The sequence below is a fragment of the Miniopterus schreibersii genome, assembly GCF_964146895.1.
Source record: "Miniopterus schreibersii genome assembly, chromosome: 4".
In the NCBI taxonomy this organism is placed as follows: Eukaryota; Metazoa; Chordata; class Mammalia; order Chiroptera; family Miniopteridae; genus Miniopterus; species Miniopterus schreibersii.
The window spans coordinates 76,717,096-76,735,117 of record NC_138105.1 but is presented as its reverse complement, the minus strand read 5'-3'; the positions used below and the strand labels follow the sequence as shown (position 1 = coordinate 76,735,117).

General features: G+C 40.3%; 1 protein-coding gene across 3 annotated transcripts in view; it reads right to left on the bottom strand.

The window, feature by feature from the left end:
* Positions 1-8,015: 8,015 nt before the first annotated feature.
* The window catches only part of PPP3CC (protein phosphatase 3 catalytic subunit gamma), a 61,190-nt gene continuing 51,183 nt past the window's right edge, over positions 8,016-18,022 (bottom strand). The window contains exons 11-15 of one of the 3 annotated variants that reach the window (XM_081136335.1): positions 17,543-17,569; positions 16,583-16,664; positions 15,913-16,010; positions 9,665-9,694; positions 8,016-8,530 (exon numbers count right to left, since the gene is read on the bottom strand). In XM_081136335.1, coding sequence (XP_080992461.1) covers positions 8,304-8,530; positions 9,665-9,694; positions 15,913-16,010; positions 16,583-16,664; positions 17,543-17,569 — 464 coding nt within the window. In that variant the 3' untranslated portion in view covers positions 8,016-8,303. The remainder of the gene's footprint in view (positions 8,531-9,664; positions 9,695-15,912; positions 16,011-16,582; positions 16,665-17,542; positions 17,570-18,022) is intronic. The other 2 variants (XM_081136336.1, XM_081136337.1) reach the window with 2 other exon arrangements.

Here is an 18,022-nt window from a genome sequence, read left to right as displayed (position 1 = left end):
TTAGCAAAGAAGGCACTGTCCCTTTCAAGGAGCTTGGACTTCTCTAGAGAGGAAGACCACAGTCGCCCAATCGTGAGGGAATGAAACCAAGTCACATCAGACGTGACAGTACAACTCTGGACTAAGTTTCATCCTCTGGGCCCCATCCCTTCCTCCTGGGTCCTCTCCTGATTCCAGCTCCTGCTAATGCTGAGTCCTCCTGATGGCCCTTGTCCACGCCAAACCTTCGTGGGAACAGAAACGACAGAAGAGGAACACAAGAGGCCCACTGTGAGGCATGGGAGACTCTCCTAAGCTGACAAGAGCATGGCCTGGGCCATCTGGAATCCCAAGATTTTTGGTATAGTCCCTGTAAGGTAAGGCATCTCTGTGAGCGAAAAAACACCCACTCCAGGTCAAGTGTGGTCAGCGTGAGGGCCAGGCAGCCAGGGTGAGTGGGTACCTGTACAAATCAAGAACAGACCTCCTTTCCATAGAGCACATGATGCAACAGGGATCTATTCAGGCTTCTCAGAGTCAATCACATCTAAGTCCCGAAAGCTGTGAAAGGACTTGGCCTTTTGTCCAATTATCTGGTCTATTTTCAAGGGAGCCTTTACACTGACATCAGCCGCCATTCGCTCTCTCCCTCCGTTTACAGATGAGCACACAAGCACAAGGCGCAGATGGGGGGGGGGGTGTCTTTGAGAACTGAGTTGGACGGACGAACCTCTTTTAGTTCTCGGGAAAATAAGAGCAAGTGGCTGTCAGCTCTTGAGAAAGCAGATTTTATAAGGCAAGGATAAATAAGTGATGACCTCAGAGGGAAAGCCCAGCCAAGTTGACTCAGCCACAAAGGGCGCACAGACCAGGCGCTGGAAAACTAGGTCTGCACCAGCCTTCTTTCCCAGAGCGGGTAAGCTCAGATAAGGATAAGAGGGCTGGGTTGTTGGCCAGTGGACATCGTGAGGTAGTGCTCTGGCCTCCAAACAAAGAATAGCCTTGTCTCCCCACCTCCTTGAATTCTGTGATGAACCTTCTCCTGAACTGCAGCGACATTATAAAGACTGCCTCACTTACCACTAAGTTATTAATCCACTGCATCAAAATTAAACCGACTTTCCTTCTAAAACCGGGAAGTCCTGATATAAAAACAAGACCATGCAATTACATAGAGCAGACAAGAAAGTGGGAGTTGGATGTACAGGGAGAGGTAAATGTGAATTTGCACGAGTTCTTAATTTCCAGGCTTAAAAAACATTCTTTTTCATAACACTGGAAATAAGGGTAAATATGACCTCACTTGACTGAAGGTTTAGCTGAGGTATAAGGGCATTGCTAAGTCAGGACTCTATTTATTGGGGAAGATCCCAAAAGGCATACTCGGCTTCTCTGAAATTAGAAATCTGGGCTCGTTTTCTGGTAAGTTGCACTGTGGCCTGATGTTGCTGTACTTACAGTAAAATTGCCTTACTCAGGCCTGGTAGGCCCTGGATTCAGACTTTCTACCTTTACTGCCATAACCGAAAGAATTCCCTCATGGACACGTTTTCCACTCCAAGGGCCCTGGTGCTTTTCCTATCCCCACCCCTCCACCCCCTTGCCCGGTGGAGGCTATTTTTCCTTGTGAGTCTGCATATTGCTACTTCTCAGAGGAGTCAAGAGGCTGGCCTGACCCTTCCTTTCCTTAGCAGTGCAACTCAACTCCATGTTCAGTTCTTCTCTGGCTTCTCCTCCTCCTAAAATGGAATTCATCCATGTCTATTATTAGGATCACGTGCAGAGTTATTAAATTACTATAATAATTATTTGTATCTTCTGTAAGGATTTCGTTTTCTGGAATGTCTTTCTTCATTGTCTGTAAGGAGTAGCCTCTCCCGGAGAAGCCAAAGAGCTGGGTCTTGAGCGTGAGTTAGCAGTGGGCAGAGCGCCAGGAAGGAGCCCGGGCAAGGGAGTGGATTCTGAGTGGGAGAAATAGAAACCCCACTGCAGCCACCAAGCTGTTCTGAAGCTAAAGGGTGGAAGAGGTGAAGGAAAGCGGTCTTTCACTGTGAGGCGATTCCTTTCCTCAAGAGGGGGATTCCTTGGCACCATCAGAGACCAGACCAGACATCCAACAGCAGGCTTTCTTTCCCTTGACTTGTGGAATTACAGAATGGTAAGAGCCAACCATAAGGGCCTCTACCAGGAAATAAAGGAAACAAAGACACAGGGAGCCAATAAAGTTATAATTTAATTTTAAGAGTTTTTCTTTCTTGTTTTTAAAAGATGACTTCCAATTTACAGTAAGAAAGTTTTAACAAATCAATTTCTTGTTCACAAAAGTTAATAAATGATTTCTGCCAATAAATAACATTTCCACCATTTTCTTTAACGTAACTGAAAAGTAATCTCTAAGCACAAGGAAATAACCCATCATCCAGAAAAACCTTTAAAAAAAGTACACCACGTTAACCTCGTATGTCTGACCCCCTCATTAGGAAGCAAAACCTGATCCTTTCTTGGAAAATACCTGCAGACATTTCTATTAGGAAAAACAACTATTGGTCGCAGAGCACTGAGAAAGAAAAGTGAGGGTTCATGCTGGCATTTTCAAAACAGTTCCCTGACAGACAAAAGACACATCTTTACTGCTGCAAATCAAGATCTATGGTAGGCCTCCTCCCTAGTACTTGCACTTCACTTTAACATGGGGAAAAAAAAAAAAAGTTATTTGGAGAAAGCTGTGTCAAGGGAGTGAAGGGAATCCGGGCAAGAACTTACGGGAAGGCAGGGTGCATGGCCCTACTTTAGAGCTGCTCAGAGGGATGGGCGATGTCCATGTCCTCATTTCTTGATCTGAAGCCACCTAGACTTGTCATGAGGATGTAGAAGTGACGATGCATAACCCTGTCTCAGACAAAGGTGGTATTTAGCAAGGTTGCCGGGGCGTGAGGCCGAGGGAATACACTCTCCAGGATCACCTTCACCTTTGTGACTGCATAGATGAAGGCAGCTAACCCTGAACCCATTCACTTCGGCTGGCTGGACACAGGCAGGTCGGGTCAAGTCTCAGGGTAGCACAGGTTCCCCCTTTCCCACTCTGCCAATGGCACGAGGTACTACTGTCAGTACAGTTCCCTGCTCGACTCCGGATAAGAGTAACCACCTTGTTTTTTGACTACACAACGTTCTTCCTCTACACACATCTGCTCTTTCTATGGCTTCCCTACGAGCGCTTGATCACAGCAGTGCTGAAGAGGGACTATGGTAATACAGCGTTGGGAACTGTCCTCCCGGCAATCCAGACCCTCCTCCAGCTATTGCTGGGGCTCCCGAGGCTGCCCTTTACTCCCTCTCACAGCAGATTTCAGACAAGACACAGGCCAGGTGCTAGACAAGGTGGTATCCATGGTTACATCCATAAGTAATTTAGAAAACGGGAGCCTCATCCCCACAACTAGGGGGTTCACCCTCCCTCTGAATTCTTTTCTGCCTGGGTAGGAAACACTGAATAATGCTTTGAAAAAAGTGGGTTCCACTGTTACTATAACAACTGCAATAATATGGGGGATTCTAGAATACCTCAACAAGTCTTTATGGGTTTGGAAGTAATTTTCAATACCAAAACTGGAAGGGAAATATCTGATAATTAACACAAAGAAAAACTCTAAATCAGTCAACCTGGGGCAAGCTCTCCCTAAAAACCATTTTAACTGACTGCTCACCCAGATTGGTCAGGATGAACTTAATTCTCAAGACTGACAGTTTTCTATTTATAGATAAGGCACAGTAAAAAATTCTGGCAATTGTCTACAATATTTACATAAAACAAGAGGGCAGAAGAAACCACTTTTGGTCTTAATCATTCTGAGAGGCTGGGGAGGCTCTCAAGTGATGCCATGAGCAGTGCGCCCTGCTGTGTATCACACAGGCATGGTTTATAATAGTTTTCTTACAGAAAGCAGCTGCCTCAAACTTTTTGTATTAAAATTACTCAGAAGAGGATCTGAGGGACAACGCCAAGGCTGAAAGGTCCCAGAGTTATCCAACTGAAGAAATCCTACCCTTACTCCTTAATGTCATTAAAAAATAATATTCTGTGACAAAATAATAAGGGTTTTTCTTTACCTGTTTTGAATTTATACCTAAGTAATCAGGACAAGAAACTGTAGGAACAGAAAAGGCAATGTAAACAGAGATAAAAGGATATGAAAAATACTGATATTCCTGGAGAGTCTGATTCTTCTGTCCTTAGGCAAGAAGCCACATCAAGCACGCCCATCAGAGTATGATAAGCAATTTTTACTTCACAGGTTAGTATCTAGTCACAAAAGGCCATGGAATCAACAGTGTTTGTACCCATAACCAGTGTGACCTTGAGGTTTTAAAGAAAGCTGAGGCTACTTTTGTTTTAGCATTCTATTGAACACACACACACAGATGGCTTATTGGTTTGTTTTTTTGCTCCAAATATTCAGAACACAAATTTAAAAAGGATGTATGTTTTGATCTGATGTTTGTTTTTTGTTAACCCTCACTGGAGGATATTCTTTCATTGATTTTTGGAGAGTGGAAGGGAAGGAGGGAGGGGCAGAGAGAGAGACACACACACATGGATTGGTTGCCTCCTGCCCTGACCAGGGCTGGGGATTGAACCTGCAACCCAGGTCTGTACCCTTGACCAGGAATTGAACCTTGACCCTTTGGTGCATGGGCCGGTGCGCTAACCACTGAACAACACTGGCCAGAGAGAGTTTTTAAGTATTTATTTAAAAAATAGTCATCTGATCATTTTGAAATTTCATATGATGTGGATGTAGATGAAATTGGGAAAACTTGTCCTTGAGAAGTATCATGTCTAAAATGGTGTTTCACAAATGTTTACAAAGCAGCCCTCAGTTTTTCCCCCAATAAGAGAAGTTGAAGAAAATAAGGTCCCTGTGACCTTTAAGTGATGGGAACAAGAGTAGAGTATTTTTAGTATCTTTAGGACATGCAGGGGGAGGACTTAAAAGAAGAGGCTTTGAAACAGCGATGCTCAGATCTCTGACCGAGTTAGAGTGCTCGCTGGAAACCACAGAGCTAACCAGGAGTCCTAAGGTAAGTCCAGGGCAGCCAGCCAGCCATCTGGGGAGCTACTGGTTACAGTAAAACGTTAAAAACATGATAAAACCCTTCAACAAAGTCTAGAGTAAAGAACAAGCACTTGAGAAGTATCATGTCTAAAATGGTGTTTCACAAATGTTTACAAAGCAATAAAATTATATATAATTTTATTGATTGATTTGAGAGAGAGCAAGCGAGCGAAAGCCAGGAACATCGAGTTGTCATCCTTCCTCCTTATGCGTTCACTGGCCGCTGCTTGTGTGTACCGACCGGGATCGAGCCTGCAACCTTGGCCTGCTGGGCCCTCGCGCTCACCAACCAAGCCACCCGGCCAGGGCGACCGTATACTCCTGAGGTACATGCCTTCTTCAGGCACAGGTGCGAGCCATGTAGGAACACTGACTGACTGTGTCGCTTTAAGAAGCTCTCTGCATCTTACAGACACGCTTCACACACAGCTTTCTAAATTGCTGAAATACATACCCCAGCTTTCTACAGAATATAAGAAATACCTTTTCCTTTAGAATTCAACAGGATTTTCAAACCTAACTTCCTTCAAGAGCTGTGGTTGCTGTTTTAAACTCCAATTTTCTTGAATGAGACTCCTCACTTCTCTGCTGTGATCGATCCTTCAACAGCTCAAAAGGCACCTTATGATACATCCTTTGGCCACGCCTCTGTCAAGGAAACTTGCTTAATCATACTGCTTCTTTTTGAGAAGATAATAAAGACAGTCCTAAATAATCATCCTTTTTACTAGCACAACATTATTTTTTGCTTACATGGATGTATAACAACTATTCCAGTACTTGCCTGCTGATTGAAACCGGTAAGAGTGGTCTACCTGTGGATTGTGTATATGAAACAACCACCTCCAAGAAAAGGAGAAAGGAATACGGGATCCCCATCTACCAGATGCGTCATGTGGACTGTCTTTCATTTTCGGTGAGATTTCCGAAACAGTGGTCTTCTCTACACTGGGACTGAGGGCAGAGTCTGAGGATATCCAGGTGATGAATTCCGCTTTTAAAGAAATGACGATCGGTAAAGACTTTTCTCCCTTCTTGCACAGGTCTTACTGGTAACCCAACAAGAGATCTTTTATCTCTGTCCCCAATATCCTTATTATCTTTTTTTCCCTAATATGTTTTTACTGATATTTTTAAGAGAGAGGAAGGGAGAGGTAGGTAGAAACACTGATGAGAGAGAAACATCAATTGGCTGCCTCCTGTACACCCCCTACTGGGGATCAAGCCCACAACCTGGACATGTGCCCTGACCGGGAATCAAACCATCAACCTCTTGGTGCATGGGATGACGCTCAATCACTGAGCCACACCAGCCAGGGCTCCTTCCTATCTTTTTAAACACAGTAATTGATGCCACCAGATTCCAGTCCTCGAAATGCTTTGATCTTTGTCATAAACAAATTGGGAACTGTTAGCAAAAGATATAGAAAATAGAGATAGCCCTGGCCTGTTTGGCTCAGTGGTTAGAGCGTAGGCCTGCAGACTGAAAGGTCCTGGGTTTGATTCTGGCCAAGGGCATGTACCTTGGTTGCAGGCTTGATCCCTGGCCCCGGTTGGGGTGCATTTGGGAGGCAGCCAATCAATGTGTCTCTCTCACATCGATGTTTCCCTCTTTCTTTCTCTCTCAACATAAGGTATTACCATCTGAGATCCTTGCTTCTGTGCTGGATTCCTACATCCCAAATGACATTAAAGAATTCCATAAATATGCACTTTGGTGTAGTGTTGCCCACATATGCACACTCACTGCAAAGCTGACCAATGAGTATTATGACATAGTACCTGTCACCAGGTAAAACCAAAAATGGGAGCCTGAGGACCCCCAAGAATTCCTTCACTAGTTGGTTGTGACTTGAAAAATCAAGGGGAGATTATTCAAACACTGCATCTGAACACTTGTTTTTGTCTTCCAGAATATGCTGGCAGACAATGGCACACAGTTCAACCTGACGAGTGTTGAAAGATTAAAAAACACCCTGCAATTGATATAGAAGATATGAAATTCCTCACTCATCCAATACCCTTTAGTAAGACTTCCAATTCATAAAGGGATCATTCTACCCTAGTCTGTTTCCATTACCCTAGTGGGTTAAGAAAATGCTGACACAGAAGAAAGCAATGGGGAGAACAGCTGCTCTAACAGCTGATGCAATCTACAGAGGGCACAGGGACTTCTGCTGAGGGCTGTACACAGGGCATTTATAAAATATGTAGACATGCAGCTTCCTTTGGAGGTGGAATAAATCACCTGGGCTCCAAAAATGAAAGCAAAAGGACCTGGCAACAGTTAAGAAACCTCCAAAGTTCTAAGGGAAGTTTAAACCAATCATGCCCATAGCTAGATGAACAACAAAAAAAATTTTTTTATCTTCACCTGAGGATATTTTTTTTCATTGCTTTTCAGAGAGTGGAAGGGGGGGAGAAAGGGACATTGATGTGAGAGAGACACATCGATTGGTTGCCTCCTGCACGCAGCCCTGGGGCCAGGGATTGAGCCTGCAACCGAGGTACACACCCTTGGACGGAATTGAACCTATGACCCTTCAGTCTGGGGGCCGACTCTCTAACCACTGAGCCAAACCAGCTAGGGCGGTGAACACATTTTAAGCAATTCTAAGAAAATCCCTCATTACCTTTTATTTTGCCTTACTAGAACATATTAAAAGGAACCGAGAGTCCAGAAGAAAGTAGGTTATGGAAAACATTCCCCTTGGCTCTTAAAATCACTGGGTTTGGGTTATTTACTTAGAAATTCTACTATAATCAAGTTTTCCATAAGAAGAGAAGTTTAAACCACCGAAAATCTAAGATATCTTCTTCACTGGTACCCTGTAGAAAGGAAAAAACCTTGTGTTTGAAAAGTTATTAGTCTACAATGAAAGACATTACCTTCTAAAGACAAGAGAAAAGCCTGGCTAGTTCAAGTCAGAAACCCAGGGTGGAGGTTTCCCAGGCCCTTTTATTAGGGGAAGGTCCCCTTTATAGCACAAGACTTCACATATGTATCAGACAATCAGATCAGTTCCTAAAAATTAAGAAAAAGGAAAACAAAACAGATGCTTATATATGTATATTAGGCATAAATTAAAAGAATTTATAAAATGGTCACCTTTCTTACAGAATAAATGCAGAGTGTATTATGAATGCACCTCCAGGTTTAAGTTAAGTTGCTTTGTTTTGTTTTCCAATTATAAATAAAATTTGTTCCTAAGTTTTGGATCCACCTGTGCCACAGGAGGGCTCTGAGTCATTACTGGCTTTTTTCCCCTTCTCACTCCTGTGTGCAGCATTTGGTTGTACAGGGGTTACGAATTTCCCTGTCCCATCGGAGTACTGGCCATCTTTTCGGGGTGGCATCCGCTCATTAATTCGGTCTAGACCTCGGGCTTCTTCAAAACTCCGGATCCTGTGCTGAAGTGAAAACCCTCTGATAGCTACAGAAAAACAGGAAAGGGAGGCACTCAATTAGACAGCAAAGCAACAAGCTTAAAGTTTCTTAGCACACAGCAGCCTCCTAGAGAAAAACACAGAAGGGTGGCTAGGGAGCACATGTCTGGTGAGGATAACAGTCAATATTTTATTTGAATTAGCCTTGTCTTGAAGCTACTAATTCCTTAAGGCCCCCAGGGCAGCTGAAACTGCGAAAGTAATTTTCATAGGAGTTCAATACAATTAATCATAGCAGAAATATACCTGACAAAAAGGAAACAAGTTCTTACTTAGCCCCAGTACATTTGGGAAAGAGTTTCTTATGGGCCAGAAACGTGCTCAATGCAAGAGAAAAAAAGGAAACACTACAGAATAATAGAACAAGTTAAACAGAGTAGTTACTTTGGCACAAACATCACATTGACCACAAAAAACAAAAAACAAAAAAAGCAACAAAAGAACTAGCCTTTTTGTTTAGAAGGACAGCTTTTTATCTTGCACAACCAGGAGCTGAACATAAGTTAAAAGCCATCTACACAATAGCTTCTAGATATTTTCTTAGATTGAACTTGTGTATTGTCAAGGAAACTTATCCCCATTTTGAACCACCTTACCTAACAAAACAAATTTGTAACACAGTATCAATTCCAACGGTTTTCATCCACAGATTCACAGATAATTTGTTACTTTAAATTTGCTTTCATAGAAACAAAGACAATTTAGCTTAACTGCCTTAGGGCAATCTCAGAAACAAACCAAACTAAATTCCTGTCTACTTTTGCCTCTGCTCCTGATATCCTTTAGAACCATTAGATAAAGAGGCTGACCTGTTTGAATAATCACAAGGACGTCTCTCATATAGGGAAGAGCTATAGGATTAAACCACTTGATTCCTTTTGACCAGCTGCTTAAGCCTCAGCCATTGTATTAAAACAGTCCAGAAAGGACTTTAGCTGTGGAGAGGGTCCTTTAAATTAATACAACTACAGGATACTTTGTGAGCATGCTTAGAAATATCTATTCCTTTTCTCACTGTTACAGTTCTGGTGATGCAATAATAAAAGTTTTCAAATGTTGACAAAGCTTTAAAACCAGTAGACAGACACATGATCACATCTATCACAGGAATATGGCCATACCTTCCCGGGCCTCTACCGCTTCTACTGTGGCTGTAAGAGGCAGGAGCAGTGGCATGCAAAAATGAAGACAAAGAGTGAGTAAACCAACAGCAATGCTGCCAGCAGATATCCTAGGGTCCCACCTTTTAGCTTATTCCCATCCATAATGAAAGTCAACTAGTTAGAGAAGCGAGAGAATTACTGCGCAAAACTAAACTGGGGAGAGGGGAAATGTGAGGTGGGGAGTTTCAACATTTCGGGTAGCATGGGAACCTTCTAGCTAATGGCATCTATACAGAAGCCAACTGGGTCAGTCAAGCTGACCATAGAAACCAAGTTATGTCATTTTCCTGATTTTATTTATTTATTTACTTTTTAATCCTTACTCGGGGATATTTTTTCCATTGCTTTTCAGAAAGAGTGGGAAGGAGGGAGGGAGGGGGGAGAGAGAGAGAGAGAGAGAGAGAAACATTTATGTGAGAGAGACACATTGATTGGTTGCCTCCCCCACATGCCCTGATTGGAGCTGGGGATCAAGCCTGCAACGGAGGTATGTGTAGAATCGAACCCGGGACCCTTCAGTCTGCAGGCCAACACTCTAACCACTGAGCAAAACTGGCTAGGGTTATTTCCCTGATTTTAAATAGACAGATGTTAATTTATGTCTTGACATTCACATATCAAAAAAACTCAATTTAATATTACAACCATTCTTGGGTTTGTAATAGCTCAGATGGTATTAAATGAGCTGCTGCTGGGTCCTATTCAAAAAACTTATTTAAAACTATTTCTTATTGCTCTCAAGCAACTCATGTGGAGTTCAACTGTCATTTTAAATTACTTAACAACAACAAAAAGGTCTTTGAATAACATACTGACATTTGGAAGAAGAAAAAAATGGGTTATAAGTGAAGGGTTATTTCTTGTCCAGGGGATGAAGTACTAAGCTAGCAAAGGCTACAAACTCATGTACCATTAGGGATTAGATACAGCAGAGGCTGGTATTTCCACCAACATGGCTTCCATTCCCTGTGTGAGTGCGCATGCCAATTACTAAGAAGGCCCTCTTCTCCTTTAGTGATAGAAAAGGAAGCTATTAGTACCAATGGGGAAACTTCCTTGCATCCTCTGTTAAGACAGTAAAAGCCCTAATATATGAAAAGGTTATAGGTTGTAGTAGCAAAAAAGATCCTATTAGGAGAACCCTGTCAGTCCCTCCAATACCAACTTTTAAAAAGGCGGCAGGGAAGAGTAACGAACAGTAGTAGCATTTTGCCCTTCCTCGGGCTTTCTGTATCAACATGAGAGGATGGAAAGAGAATGGAAAGTTAACTTCCTAATGCAATGTGAAAATGGAAACTTGGAATCAATTTACCAAGTGCTTACATTTGTCAACCATATGTAGGCATGTGTTAGAGCAATGTCACACCCTCTCTAATCTCCTCAAATAGAACAAATCAACTTTCACAAGAAAACGATAGTGCCTTCAAACAGTGTATCACTGATGCAACTGTGAGGAAGTGGGAGAACAAAGCATTGCCTAAAATTGATACCGAGTGTTGGCCTAATTAGAGTTTAAAAGCTATGTGGCAAAATGTGTACTAGTATTACATTGTTTGGGGCCCTGCTAGAATTGCCTTTTGCATTGGGTAAGATGATAACGGCCTGTACTGAAGGATGTTTTAAGAAATAGTCATCTAAAACTGAGAAACTGACCTTTTTTATTTACTGAAATACAATTCATATGCCATAAAATTGACTTGTTTGAAGTATACAGTTCAATGATTTAATGTATTTAGAGCTGTGCAATCATCACCATAACCTATGGTTAGAACATTCTCATCACTCTGAAAATAAACCCACTTCCTTCTCTCACGCCTACCTCTTAACTCTAGATCCGCCTGTCCTGGACATTTCATATAAACGGAATCATACAATATGTGATTTTAGTTACTGGCTTCTTTCCCTCAGCACAGCAATTTTCAACCTGTTTCATCTCATGGCACACATAAACTAGTTACTAAAATTCTGCGGCACACCAAAAATACATTTTTTGCTGATCTGACCAAAAAACCCCAAAAAGGTGTACTTTTGATTCATTCACACTGGACATCTATTATTGTGGTGGCTGTTGTCATTTTTTTTGACAATCTAAGGGAAAAGAGGTCAGTGCCCTGGACTAGTCAGGTATTGCATGTTTTAAAAATTCTTGCAGCACATCGGTTGAAAATTACTAACTTAGCATAATGTTTTAAAGGTTTATTCATGTTGCAGCATGTATCAGTACTTCATTCCTTTTTATGACTGAATGGTATTCCACTGTATGGATATACCACATTTTGTTTACCCATTCATTAGTTGATAAACTTTTGGGTTGTTTCCACTTACTGGCTATCATGATGAATGCTGCTATGAACATCTGTGTAAAATTTTTTGTTTGGATGTTTTCATTTCTCTGGGATATACAACTAGGAGTGGAACCGCTGGGTCACATGGTTAATTACATGTGTAATCATCCAAGGACCTGTCCGATTGGCTTCGAAAGGGCTGCACCATTTTACATCCCCACCAGCAGTGTACGAGGGTCCCAATTTCTACACATTCTCACCAACACTTGTTATTACCTGTCTTCTGGTCACAGCTATCCTAGTAGGTTTAAAGTGGTATCTCATTGTGATTTTGATTTGTATTTCTTTGTCTAATGACACTGAACATCTTTTCATGTGCTTATTGACCATATATGTATGCCTTCTTTGGAAAAATGTCTATTCAAATTTCTTACCCATTTTTGGAGTTATTTATCCTTTTATTATTGTCATAAGACTTCTTTATATTTTCTAGGTACTAATCCCTTATCAGATGTATAATTTGTAAATCTTTTCAACCATTCTGTGTTGCCTTTCCACTTTCTTCATGGTTCCATTTGTAGCACAGAAGTTTTTAATTCTGATGTAGTCCACTTTATATCTGATCTGTTTTTTTATCTTATGGTCCTTGTGAATCTTGTTCATTTCTTGGCTTTCCTCTTTATTTTGGCTACTAAAAACTTAGAATCACATCTGTGACTGCCTGTTGGCTTTTTTGTATGTTTTGCTTTGTGCTCCAGTTTCCAAGTATATTTACTTTATTTCACTGTGCTGTACATATACTGTAATTTACTCCAGTCCCTCTAGGAACAAGATGGAGCATAAATGAGTATATGCTATAAGGTCATATGGGCTATTGTTGATTGAAAGCTCTCCAAGTAAAGTTATATGAACAAGTAAAAGGTCTTATTCAGGTAATGCTCCAGAGTTTGTCAATGAACCCGTGGAATTGAGACTCTGATGGGAAAATGACAAAATAAGCTCAGTTCCTGTCAATCAAAAAGAAGCAGCTCTAAAAAGTTGGCTCCAACTTTAGTATTGTTCTTCTTATGCATTCCTGAACATTCCTATCAATAAACAATCCTATATTGACTGAAACACTCATACTCATATTAGAAACTAAAATATATATATATATATATATTAGGGACTAAAAACAAAAGGTAGGCCAAGGATTATGAAACAAATAAATCTCCAAATAATATCTATAAAATTATTTTTGTTACTCATCCCAGATTTCCAGATTTGCTGTCAAGGTTTAGAAAAAATTGGTTCAGATTAAAACAACTACTTTGTAGATCAGCAAATTTTCAAAACTTTTCAAGTAAAGATGCTATAGGACTTTCCTCTTTTTCTTTACCCATGTTACTTCCTACTAACTTTCCATTTCCTTGTCAGAGCTGCTCTCAGAATAGCTCACATGACTAATTACCAAAGTAATGATGACAAAGTATTTTGCTTACCAAAAAACCTGCACGTTTTGAGAGAGAAAAAATTCAATCTGAAAGTTTCTATGAAACTACATAAGAAAATTAATTATATACTTTCAAGGAGAAAATGTTCATTCTTCCTTCTAAATAGCTAAACTAATAATTTCAATATTCAATTTGAAAGAGGAGGAATTCAATCCTATTAAATGGGGGAAAAGGAGGCTTGTTCCTATTAATCAACAGCAGAATTTTTACTTCCTCTAAATGGTAGGATGGCAAGGAAAAGAGAAAAAACTTAAGTAGAAATAATTCAATACAGTGTGTGTGTGTGTGGGGTGGGGGGCAATGAAACTCTGGTTTAAGTTGTTAATGCTTCAACTCCAGTTTTCATGCCCAGAATGAGTCATCTAATGGCATGATCTCAAGTCTCTTCCTCTTGCTTGACCAGATATATGTTAATCTGACAAACATCAATCTTTTCATTCTAGTATTCCATAAAGCCCTCTCCCTTAGAAGTCAATGCCCATATAATTTTTAGAAGGGACACTCCAGTTGGAGCGGTGACTGGCACTGGAGTAGGATATGGTTTGCAGACAAATTCCCTCTCTAAGAAACTAACAAAAAAAATCAAGGTATAAAACATACACAAGTGAGGAATATCATGCACCCAATTCTGAAGTGTACAGCTCATACATATACATTTTATACCTGTGTAACTACCACCCAGATAATGATACAGAACATTCCTAATACTCTGGAAGTCCCCTGTGTCCCTTCTGGGCCAATATTCTCCCACCAAAGGAAGTGCCATTTGGACTTCTATTACCACTGATCAGTGTGCCTGATCCTGAACATTATATAAATCATACAGTCGGTGTCCTTTTTGGGTCTAGCTTTTTAAGTTCACCATGTCTGTGAGATTTAACCATGTTTTGACGTGTATTTATAATGCTGTTTTTTATTGCTGAGTAGTAGTCCATTGTATACATATAACACATTTATCTATCCTACTATTTATTGATGGACACTTATTGATGTTTCCCATTTGGGGCTATTATGAGTAAAGCTAAGGTGAGCACTGTAATGCACATCGTTTGGTGGACATACACATTAATTTCTCTTTCATATACACCAGGTGTGGGATTGCTGGGTTAAGGGGTAGACATGTTTTGCTTTACTGCCCAGTAAAGTTTTCCAAAGTAGCTGAACCAATTTATAAGCCCTCCAACAATGTATCTAGTTCTAGTTTTCCACAAACTCACCAACACTTGGTATTGTCAGACATTTTCATTTTGATACCCTCTTTTGTGATGTGTGTTAAAATCTTTTGACCATTTTAAAAACGTGAGTTGTTTGCATTTTTCTTATTGAGTTGTAGTTCTTTATATATTATATTCTTTTTTTAACAGATTTATTTTTATTGATTTCAGAGAGAGAGGGAGAGAGAGATAGAAACATCAATGATAAGAGAGTCACTGATTGGCTTCCTCCTGCACGCTCCCCCTGGGGATTGAGCCTGCAAACCGGGCATGTGCCCTGACCGGGAATTGAACCTTGATCTCCTGGATCCATAGGTGGATGCTCAACCACTGAGCTATGCCGGCCAGGCTATATATTATATTCTGAATACAGTCCTTGACTGAATATAGTCCTGACTGAATACATACAGTCAGATGTATGTATTGCAAAAATCTTCTAATTTATGGCTTACCTTTTCCCTTTCTTAATCATGTATTTTTATGAATAGAAATTCTTAATTTTAATAAAATTTAATTACTTTTTTCTTTCAAGGTTAGTACTTTCGGTGTTCTATTTAAGGGCTCTTTATCTGCCTCAATGCATGCCCTCCATGCTTTCTTTTACATTTAAGTTATAATTCATTTTGAATTAATTTTTGTGTATGGAGGGGGGGTGGGTCAAGATTAATTCCCCCTCTAACATTTATTGAAAGAAGCCCCAATTTTTAAAAAATTATTTTATTTTTTAAGTATAGTTGATATACATTATATTAGTTTCAGGTGTATAACATAGTGATTCTACCTTTATATACCTTACAAAGCAATCACCACAATAAATCTAGCAACCATCTGTCACCATACATAGTTATTACAACATTACTGATTACATTCCCTGTGTTATACATTACATCCCTGTGACTTACTTATTTTATAATTAGAAGTGTGTACCTTTTCCCCCCTTCATCTTTTTGCCTATCCCCCTCCCGTTTGTTCTCTGTATCTATGATTCGGTTTTAGTTTGTTCATTTTTTAAAATATTCCACATATAAGTGAAATTATATGGGGTTTGTCTTTCTCTGACTTATTTCACTTAGCATAATACCCTCCAGGTTCACTCATGTTGTCAAAAATGGCAAGATTTTATTATTTTTATTGAGGAAGCCCCAATTTTTCCTTCTACATTGACTGCAAGGTAACAGCACACCTTCCTTGAAAAGAGCATTCCTCATACTCACCTGTCTCAATAGTCTGCTTTCCTCCTGAGAGGACACCCAGGGGGAGTGTACCTGTAGGAGTCAGGCCCTTGAGAGTCAGCACACTCTCACTTTCTTCCCTGCAAAGGAAGGTCAAAGCCTTGCGTTAATGACAGGGTGTCCACCATTCAGCAAGTCAAAGGAAGTTAAGATGCACAGAGATGGAGGACAGGTTGTCCTTCTCCCTGCCCCAAAGAAAGGGATGTTTTCTATAAATACTCCAATTTTAAAAAACCTGCCAGGTCTTGCTTTTCAATTAATGACACTTAATAACCAGCTGCTATTCTAATGCTTGCTATATATTATCTCATTTAATCCTCTTAATGACCACATAAAGCAGGTTTGTTTTTAATCACTCTTTTATAGACAAGAACAATGAGGCATAAAATCCCACAGCTAAAAAGAGGCAGAGGCAGGATGTATTCACAGGTCATCTGGCTCCAGAATCCACACTAAACCACTACATTTGAGCTCATACCAAATGAATGTTTACCAGAACATTCCCAGTCATTCCAACATACAGGTCTGATTTTAATCTGTACTCAAGTTCTAATAACAAATTCCAATTCTAAAAAAACTGTTCAGCAACCAGCTTCTAATTTACTCTCAAAAGGCTTTTATTCCCACACTGTAACGACAGACTTATCCTTACCGAAGAATTGAAAAGACCCGTGCCATCTTCCCAATGGCTCTGATTTTATTCTTGATGATCTCCTTTCGAACCGTAGTGCCTCCTTTGAGAATACAAAGAACAAGTGACTTAAAGGAATGTGTTAACAGATTAATTTTTAAAAATGCAGGATGAAGTATCTTTCTAAGTTAAAGAAACTGTCATTTAAAAGAAAGAAATCAAGGCCCAAGTTTGTTTAAACAAAAATCTCAGGAAGTTCTGAGGAGCAAGAGAAAAAACCCAGAAGAGAAAGAGATGAAGTAAAAAGTGGAGGGGCCACCTGGGCACAGCCATGAGAGGTGGGAACTTACTGCGGTTCGGAAATGTAGAACACAGAGAAGAGTGTAACACGCACATATAAACAAAGACAGCAAAGATATCTTTTAAGAATGCTGTGGGTCACCTGAGGATGCAGGGCGTGGCCTGCGAATGGCAAGTGATGACTTGAGCAGTTGTCTTCTGCATGTAAACAAATGCACAGCTAGCTCTCTAAAACTTAGTGAGGGCTTTCACTCCATAATCCTCACTTACAAACTGGTATTTCCCACCATAGACAACTGCACAGTACAAATGATGATGAGTTAAGGTTTTTTATAAAGCAATATCACAAAAGTTAATGCAAGATTTTGTGGCCTTTTCTCATCTAAGATTCAGTAAACAGCTCACACATGAGAAGCCAAGGTCCAGCATGCACCACCATGTGACCACATTTAAAAGTCAGAAAAAGAAACATGGCCTCTCCTTCCAGACTGCCCCTCCACCCCTACCCCAGCTCTCGTTCTCCTGCAGGATCATACAGCAGGTGCAGAGAGAACACACACATCAAAACAAAGGGAAGACGGAGAGCCTGTCGGAAATTATTCAACTACAACCAAAAGGTCTAACCAACAGACTGTAAGGCACACAGCGAACATTCTCTCTCAGCACATTTTAGTCAGATACCTTGCTGATAGCTTGAAATGCAGTGATCTTCAGGGAGAGGAGACACCAAGAAACAAGGAGATGAAGATAGAAATACGAGAAGAGCAATTTAAGTTTACATGGAAGAGAGAGAAAAATCAAAGTGAAATGCAATGGGAGAAGCAGGCTGTTATCTTCACCAGCTCAGGAGAAAAATCCTTGTTATCATGACAGAATGTTCAATTACAGATTTCTTGTCATTTTTCCACTTCTTGAAAGTTTACGGTTTTACATTAATTCACATCTATTATTACCCAATATGTTTTATCCCCAGAGATTATAAAAATAAAATTAGATTTAAAAAAAGATATTACTTGTGGAAAAAAAGATGCTGAAAACAAGGAACAAAAATGAAGCACAGAAAAAACAGCTTACAAATCTCTTAGTAAGAGCATTATGTTTTTATTTCATGGATTCAATATCTTCCCATATTTTTCTAGAGATATTATAGTTCTTCCTTTT